The 9180-nt window shown below is 42.3% G+C and overlaps 1 protein-coding gene across 1 annotated transcript in view; it reads left to right on the forward strand.

Moving 5' to 3' along the window:
* Positions 1 to 2283: 2283 nt before the first annotated feature.
* The window catches only part of lrrc57 (leucine rich repeat containing 57), a 15178-nt gene continuing 8281 nt past the window's right edge, over positions 2284 to 9180 (forward strand). Inside the window, exons 1-3 of the mRNA XM_080750351.1 lie at positions 2284 to 2405; positions 4307 to 4845; positions 8104 to 8239. Coding sequence (XP_080606477.1) covers positions 4762 to 4845; positions 8104 to 8239 — 220 coding nt within the window. The 5' untranslated portion in view covers positions 2284 to 2405; positions 4307 to 4761. The remainder of the gene's footprint in view (positions 2406 to 4306; positions 4846 to 8103; positions 8240 to 9180) is intronic.

Consider the following 9180-nt stretch of genomic DNA (forward strand, 5'->3'; position numbering starts at 1 on the left):
GGCAAGGTCTTAGTATATATGTCACGGTTTGTTAGAGAAACAGGACGGTCGAGAAACGGAGCACTTGTGGTGCCGCACGGGGCGGAACAAGCGGTCGCCCACAACAACGTCCTCCAGGCGGAGCCACTCGATTGTCCACGACATTGCAAGCGGCGCGAAGGCCAGCGGACCTTGGTCCTGCTCTTCGCCCCCGAGCGCCGCAGGCGCGAGTGGCCGCGAGGAGCGGGCCAGGGCCGCGCGAGTTACGAAGCCGTGGTGAATGCAATCGTTATATTTATGTGGGCAAGCCCACGATAAACGCTCATAGTAAGCTAATGGCTAAGCTAATGGCTAAACACCGCCCAGCTAGGCTAGTAAATAAAGAAAGAGAGTCGCAAACGAGTGACGTCAGCGCCTGCACTAGTGAATGGCTGTCTATGGGCTGTCGTCGCCATCTGGTGGTGATTAGTGTGTGGTGAACACAAAACAAGCGCTCTTACAATGAACGTCCTGAGTTACCTAAACATACTGTAACATATATAAAAGAAAGTGTGTGTCACGCGAGGAGCTAAATGGGCTGAGGTTTTGGATAAGGTTGACGCCCCCCTAGGCTCGCGATGCAGAAGGGAGAGGGAGAGTGGGAGACCTCTTGTGTCAAGCGCTTCTCCGCTGAAAGCACAGTGGTAAACAAAAAAAAAAGAATAAACACTTTGTTGGGATTTCCCCCTTTTTTCCTGCATAGTAGCCAATGTGTTTTATTTGTCTGTCATTCTATGTTAAATGCTCGTCTCTGCAGAAAGCACAGTGGAAGTGGGCGACGTGTAAATAAAAAAATATAAACACTTCTTTGGTATTTTATGAAAATGTTGCTACTCAAAACTCAAGCCAAAAGCTCCCAAGCCGCGAGGGGGCGTCAACCTTGTCCAAAACCTCTGCCGATTTAGCTCCTCGAGTGTGTCACACAACCAAAATGACGCAGAGGCTTTCCTGGATTGAAAGGTATACAAAGTACAGGCTTTCCAGGTCTAAATGGGGTCATGAAGGCAAGACAGACAACTAGACTGTACAGAGTGAAGACTGAGCCTCTCTTTGGACATAACTGACAGTGCCCTCCCAGTGTCACATGAGGTTCTTGGCTCCCCATTGGCCGATGACAAATTCTCTGTGCATGGAACTTGTGTGACTGGATATCTGTTGGAATGAAGGAGACATTGTTAATATTTTCTAAATGTTTGCTGGTGCCTAATAAAAAGATGCATTTATCTAATATGTTCGAATTGAGTCTTAGTCAAATTGAGAAGAGGGGAGAAGGGGGGCCTTGGTCATTGGTTCTCAAATATCGATTTGGGGGTGAAAAGGGTTGAGAACTAGAGCTGTTTCCAGTGTATAGAAACGGGGAACATGGAGACCGCAGGGGAGTGACATGCAGCGAATTGTGTCCAGTTTTAATTTAACTGACACTTTAAAGCAGGATTTCTACTTTAGTTTGTGTTTGTTTATTTATTTTCGAAATGGAGTGTTAGTCAGGGGCAAGAGATACAAAAAGGTCAGAGTAGCTACAAAAACCCTCAACAAAATATTTAAAACATTAATACTGAGAAAGCATTGTTCCATGTACCACATTCAGACTATTTAAGAACACTAGCTAACATTAGTTTTGTTTTTTAATTTAAAAAAGAGGCACATTTATTCAAGGCAAAAGGAAGTTCCCTATGACACAATTCTGTAAAAAAAAAGAAAAAGACTGAGCGCATGCGCAGAGCGCACGCCCTACATGGTTGCCATGTCCGTGTATTGTAAGCGACGTTGGAACTGTTCTTTTCTGCAAAGTGGGTTGTTAATTGCTGTTTTTTAAAGGGTAGTTGGCACTAGTTGCTTATTTGGGCTTATAATACAAGTACAAATAGGAAAATAATATATATTTGTCCACAGACTCCGAGGGGAAACATTTTGTGCCATGGTTTTTTTGTTGTTAAAAGATCTGCGTCGCATCAGATCTGCTATTTTCAAATAGCCGATGTAGGTTTAAAGTGCTCATGTTGTAGGCTATTATCGACAAGCTCACAAGCTGAACTTGGACTTGATAATGATATTGATACCATTCTGTATCATCTGTACTTTTTTCTTTTTTTTTCTTCTTTACAATTTACTAATTTATTAGAATGGTAAAGAGTAGGCCTACTTTATTCTCAAATTGAGTTCTGTCAGAGCGGCAGACTGGAGGAATTATGAACTAACCTTATTTCCCTCGCCAGATCTGGCAACACAGTGTGACGCCCTGTAGTTGCTATAATGCTAACATAACAGCTCTTAGCAGGCTGTCCTGTGGATTAGTGCTGCTACTGGATGTAAACAACATTATTAAACACTCTAAACGCCTTTTCTCACCAGTTCTTCTGTTCTGGAGGAGCAACGAGTGTCCTAATGTAGGTAAACCTGTGTCGTACGGTTACATTGTAGCTGTAGTAGTATATTATGCTTCTTTAGTTGAGCTAAATTGTGATCCCACCCATGTTTATACAGTGGTGTAAACTAAGTACGTTTACTCAAGTGTATTTCCAATTTCCTCCACTGCATATGCAGCATATCGGATCCAAATATTGTACTTCCACTACTTCTATTTGAACACTTTAGTTACTAGTTACTTTGTTTGCAGGTATAAATTACAATGTTATTATAAAACATACATAAACCACTCTAGCCCTATTTTTGCGACCGTAAGGTCGCAGTTTAGTATCAAAACCTCCACCGGCCGTCCGTCCCACCGGCCGTCCGTCCGTCGGTCGGTCGGTCACACGTCACACCTTTGCCCTGCTCATATCTCCGCACTGCTGACATCAGTATGACGTTTGTTTATTGTATGACATCACGCCACATCATCGGCTGAGGACTGTGTGATGTCATCATATTTCCATATATGGAGACATAAGTTGCTCATGCCCAAATATGGGCTGGTGAGGTCAGACTTAGTGTGATGCGTAGGTTATCTCCATATATGGAGATTCAACTTCAATGAGTATATAAGACCGGCATTATCTACCGACAGCTGCTATAAGCCAACCCTGGCGATAAGGTCTGAGTCGAAGAAATGCTTCTTTCCTGGCAAGAATTGCCCCTTTATACTGTAGGGCTCGTTTGTGTATTGTATGACATCACGCCACATCATCGGCTGAGGACTGTGTGATGTCATCATATCTCCATATATGGAGACATAAGTTGCTCATGCCCAAATATGGGCTGGTGAGGTCAGACTTAGTGTGATGCGTAGGTTATCTCCATATATGGAGATTCAACTTCAATGAGTAACCATGGCAAACTGTCAACTGCCCGTATGTCTTGATAATTGGTAAAACAAACTTTTGGCCTATTTGTGGAGATAAGCGACCGCTCCCGATTAGGGAGTCTTACTGGTGTACCTTGGCTGTTTATAGCAGATCTACAATGCCACGCGTTGTGAGCGTGTAGATCTGCTATAGTGCTATTTTCAGAGCTTGTAGATCTGCTATTTTCAAAAATGTTGTGCTTTTACTTTTGGTACTTTAAGTATATTTTGATGCCAACACTTTCATACTTTTACTCAATTACATCCAGACTTTTACTTGTAACCGCTAGAGTATTTCTAGGCCTACAGTATATTGCAGTATTGATTGATACTTTTACTAAATGTGAGTAGGTCTACTTTTTTCCACCACTGTGTTTATAGACAGCAGCAGCAGGTTTAATTCATCATGTATTTAATGTTTGTTTTTATCAAACGTAATCATGAAACTAAACTATCATCAAACTATACTATAAAAACTGGTGAAACATTTGCCATCAAATTGTCAAATAATCTAAGAAAGAAGCAAACATTTTTGGAAATTACCGATCGACAAGCTCACAACAACACCTCGTGTTGGCCCTGTTCAAATATGATTATTTTGGGGGGTCACCTCACCTGTTCAATGATTATTTTGGGGGGTCCCCTGTTCAAATATGATTATTTTGGGGGGTCCCCTGTTCAAATATGATTATTTATTTATTTATTTTTTTTTTGGGGGGGGGGGGGGTCCCCTATTCAAACCTGTTCAAATATGATTATTTTTTGGGGGGGTCCCCTATTCAAACCTGTTCAAATATGATTATTTTGGGGGGTCACGGCTTGAAAAGGTTGAGAACTACTGACATTCACCCTCTCTACTTTGTTCATGCCCTAGTTGCCTGATGTTACATAATGAAGTCACTTTGCCTCTGGATGAGAGTGTCGGCTATAAATGCTTACATTCCAACTCCTCTCTTCTAATTCTCATAACTAATTCAGCCGTCATGCTCTCCCCCCTTCTTATAGATTCCCAGCGTCGCCACCACCAGGCCACAGAGAAAGCAACAGAGCTAATTATTGATTGATGATTTATCGATCATTACTCTCTTATGAGATCACGAGGTCTTTATTGATCCGATCTCAGAGACGTAAGACACTGTTGGGCAGCAGCAGCAGAGTGGCTGTCGATAGCTAGCGATAAACTGATTCTAGATCAGTTTTACTGTATTGTCGAGTTATAGTTATAGCGTATTGTAATATCATAGTTCAACTTGTGTTTGATAACGTTTCATTGTCAGTTAAGTGTCCTCTGGGTTTAGTTAGGGCCAGTTTCTTCGGGCATTAGGCCTATACAGTTGGGATTAGGCCTAGTTCTGTGTTGCTGCTGGGGTAGTGGGGTGGTTCCTCCTGGGTTTAGTTTAGTCTGTGGGGACTGGTTTCTCTGGTGGAGGAGAGAGAGAGTCTCAGGAGCCTGTAACAACATGGGGAACAGCGCGCTCAAGTCCCACCTGGAGACGTCGCAGAAGACTGGGGTGTTCCAGCTGACTGGGAAAGGACTGATGGAGGTATGAAGCACAGACACACTCTGTCACGATTACAATTTTAAAACTGACGATTAATAATAATAATTGCGATTAACGATTTAATTGTTTTTGGCATTGAAGACTGGAAAATAAATATGAATGCAAGCTTAATTTCTGTTTGCCATTTGCATTTAGGCTTCTTAATCACAAACGGCAAAGGGCAGATTATTGACATATTTAACAATTTTATGCTTTAAAAACATTTCTTGAAAATAGCGGAAATAGCTGATCTACATCTACATTTTTCAACATGGAACATTTACGATCATGACAATTATTCAAAAATGATTGTGATTATCTCAAACAATTGCGATTAGATGATTATGTAATAATTGTGACAGGCATACTCACTCAGTAAAAAGTCCATGGATTAAAGTTCTCAGTCGACAGTGAGGGAAAAGTACTCAGATGTTTTACTTTAAACCAAAAGTATCAATACTGCAATGCAGAAATTGTTATGAGTAAAAGTCTGGAATTCAACATTCACTTGAGTACATTTTCTAGGATATTTCATAAAAGCAAGCGTTAAAGGTGATACACCATGCATTTAAAAAGTATTTATGTCATATTTTTTATGTCCCAAAAACGTTTTTTTTTTTTTTAACGGTCGTCGATGACGTCAGCGACATCAGCAAATCTGGACAGCCTGTTTTGAGAACCCGTGGGATGCTTTTAACCTCCGCCTTCCCAAAACCAGAGAAAGACACAATGGTCAGAAATGGGACTTTGTGAGGATAGAAGGTGGAACCCCAAAAAAAGGTTTTAAAATAGGAAAAGTGACATTTACAAAAACATTTAGGCCTACATATTGTTTTAATTGTTTAGGAAACAGAGCGCCAGTTGTGGTGGATGTCGTTCTTTCACACTGTCACTGTTTAACACATCATCGCCAGGTATTTATTAATTCATCCGCCTCTGCCAGGGTCTTTTCATTGTTTTTAGCTTATCTTGCCGACCCACAGAACACGCAGTGTGACGCCGATGTTTGTAACGTCCAACAATCTTTTCTTCTTTCACCTGGAAAAGAAAATCAAGTTGAGCGTTAGTTTGCGAAAAATATATGTTAAATGTACATTTTCTGAGGTTTTCATCAAACACAAATGCATTTTTGCGTCTCCATCCGGAATCAATGGGGGTACATTTATTCTAATCAAATTAATTAGGAATGCGACAAAAATATTTTTTGTTTATTGAACTCAAGTCTCCATTGGGTGAGTAATCCAAGTTGCAAGACCTATTTCGTCCAGAATTCCCCTTTAACATACAGTAGTCTTTCCACAACACGTACTGTGCCTTTTAGGGGTGCAATACTCATTGATTTAACCGCTTAAATCCATTTTAATTAAAATAATTAATCGATTTTGAGCTCAAGTCCCACCTGGAGATGGCACAGAAGACAGGGGTCTTCCAGCTGGCTGGGAAAGGACTGCTGGAGGTATGAAGTACGCGTGTATCTAAAACCCACCACGATACAGTTAAGATCCACCCGCGGAAGCTTGTAATTGGCTGAACCCGGAGGTAGGGAGCGCTCCGTTGTGTTCACTTGGACCGCGTGGAGGTGCCGAAAGTCAGGGGGACGAAGATTTACTGTTCTGTCCCCCTGGTTTACAACTTTTAACGGTGCTGCTCATGGTCGGCTCATGTGACCTTCGCAATGCTCGACTTAGCGACTCGCTCGTTACCGCTCGCTCTGTGGTGTCTCACGTGGATCAAGGTCGCCTGAGACGGCGCGCCTCCGTCAACTCCACCGAAAACAAAATGGTAAATAAATGGTAAATGGTGCATTCATATAGCGCTTTTATCCAAAGCGCTTTACAATGTGCATTACATTCACCCATTCTCACACACATTCATATACACCGGTGGCGGTGGAAACCATGCAAGGCACCAACCAGCTCACCGGGAGCAACTAGGGCAGAGTTCCCCAATTAGTTTTCCCCAAGGGCCAAATTATGTTGAGGGTACCAAGCCGAGGGCCACAACATTGCAGGGGGCGACAGTGGCGTTCCCGCTACTCCAGTGACAGTTCAGATATCGTCGTTGTCGGGTGAAAATCTTGTATTTCCAAAACCGTTCGTTTTGCATTTATCATTTTAAAAATTATTTAAACTAGTGAAAACAGCCGATCTACAAGCACACAACGCCTTGCACCGCGAGGCGTTGTGTGTTAGTAGATCTGCTGTTTTCACTACTTTTGTGCGACAGCCTTGTTTGATGAAGCAGAGCTTTACTTTGCGAAAGAACGTATGCATTTTGAGATACGGGTTTTCCACCCGACAATGACGATATACTAGTGTTGTTGCTGCTCTTATACCACCATTATTACAGGGTTGGTGGGGGCCAGACAGTAGCCCCCCGCAGGCCGCCTATTGGGGAACCCTGAACTAGGGGTTCAGTGTCTTGCCCAAGGACACTTCGACATGTAGACAGGAGGAGCTGGGATTTTAACCGCAGACCCATGGATCATTGGCCAACCTGCTCTACCTCCTGAGCTACAAGCGCTCCTTTACAAGAACCTAGCTGTATCGTGGTGGTTTTAGGATTCACGCATGAAATACAGTAGTCGGTGTCCCTCCCTGCTGCAGCTGCGCCTCACGTATAATCCCTAGTAGGTGTTGCTTGCTATAAACGCAGTAGTACCAGTAGTCGTGATGAGGTGATAAAGGTAAAGTCTGGCTGTATATTTATACTTGGTTGCACTCTGGTGTTGCATGCTTTAAATAGCTTGTAGATCTGCTATTTGCTGAGCGCGACACCAGCACACAACTGTATATAACTGAGGCTTAAGGTAACGTCTTCATGGTTACCTGATAACCAATAGAAATAGTCCACAGTGTTTCCTCCTTCCATTTCCTCATCCCCCTCCGGCAAGCTCTCTGCCCCTTGTCTGGAATTACATTTTATTTTATTGCCAAATCACAAATAAAATCTTGAGTGCACAGAGTTGTTCTCAGAATTATGGTCGTCCTTGAAATGTAAAGAGTCTGAGAACCACCAGTAATGTAGTTGTACAGCAGACGTGAAATCCACACTCAAGTTTAAAAAAAAAAAAGAAAAGAAAGAGAGAGGTTCCAGAAACGGTTCCATCAATTTTGGAACCGTTTCCGGTTTCCGACCTCAACATGATTGGAACTTATGTTTCCTCCGGCTCTGGATCCCTTTATTGTGGATGGCTACTGACTGAGGTCAAAGGTCAAAAGGATGAATGTTGTTTTTTTGTTTTTGTTTTTTCCCTTCCAGTTCCCAGAGGAGCTGCAGAGACTGACAGGAAACTTGCGGACGGTGGACCTGTCTGCCAACAAGATAGAGGTGCTGCCCCCTGCTGTCGGCAACTTCATACACATGAAGAGTCTCACGCTCAACTCCAATAAACTCAGTAAGGACATGCTTGCTTGGGTGCGCGTGATTTTGTCGACTAAAACTATGACGAAAAATGTTTGTCGACTGCGTTTTTTTTTCACTGACGAAAATTAAATAAAAACTAAGCTGTGTTGACTAAAACTAAGACTAAATATATTGACAATTTTGTCAACAAAATAAAAACTAGACTAAAACGTTAGGGAGGGACTAGTGGAGAAGAGAGTCATTTTATGTTTGGTTGCTCTCAGGTGTTATGTGTTGAAATCTACAATATCTACAAGCTCACAACGCATCGCAAGCTTGTAGATCGGCTATTTTCAGCACACAACCAAGTGTAAAATCAGTCATTATGATGCATCAAGGCCTGAATCCTATGATATTTAGTCGACTAAAATTAGACTAAAACTAAAACTTTTCAGGTGACCAAATTATGACTAAAACTAAATGACATTTTATTCAAAAGACTATGACTAAAAATAAATCAAAATTTGTTGTCAAAAACAACACTGGTGCGCGTGCATGCGTGTGTGTGTGTGGATAAGTTCGATTAAGCCCTAATCAACTATTCTTGTATATCGTCTGTCGCGTGGAAACCTCATACTGTGCAGTACGTCCAAAACTGAGATATATTTGTTTCTAGTTGCTTCAATCACTTCACTTTGGTCTCGTTGGTCAGCGTTGGAAAAATAATATGTCTCCTGGGAAAAAAAGAGTCCCAAAACACAAACACCCAAAACATTTCCGTGTTTCCGCCTGGACAACATCAACGCTGATTGGCTGTCAGGACGCGATGGATGGGAAGTCGGGGGGGAAGTGAAGGTCGCTTCGGTTGGATTTTTTCAACTGGGACGAAGATACCAAGGTGACATTCGCGTTGGCCAGTTTGTGTCGTTCGTTCGGTCGCCCAGTCGTGCGTTGTCTCGTCTTTGCATTCACTTTGTTTGTAATCGCGCCACT

The sequence above is a fragment of the Nannobrachium achirus genome (genome assembly GCF_963921795.1).
Source record: "Nannobrachium achirus genome assembly, chromosome: 20".
Lineage (NCBI taxonomy): Eukaryota > Metazoa > Chordata > Actinopteri > Myctophiformes > Myctophidae > Nannobrachium > Nannobrachium achirus.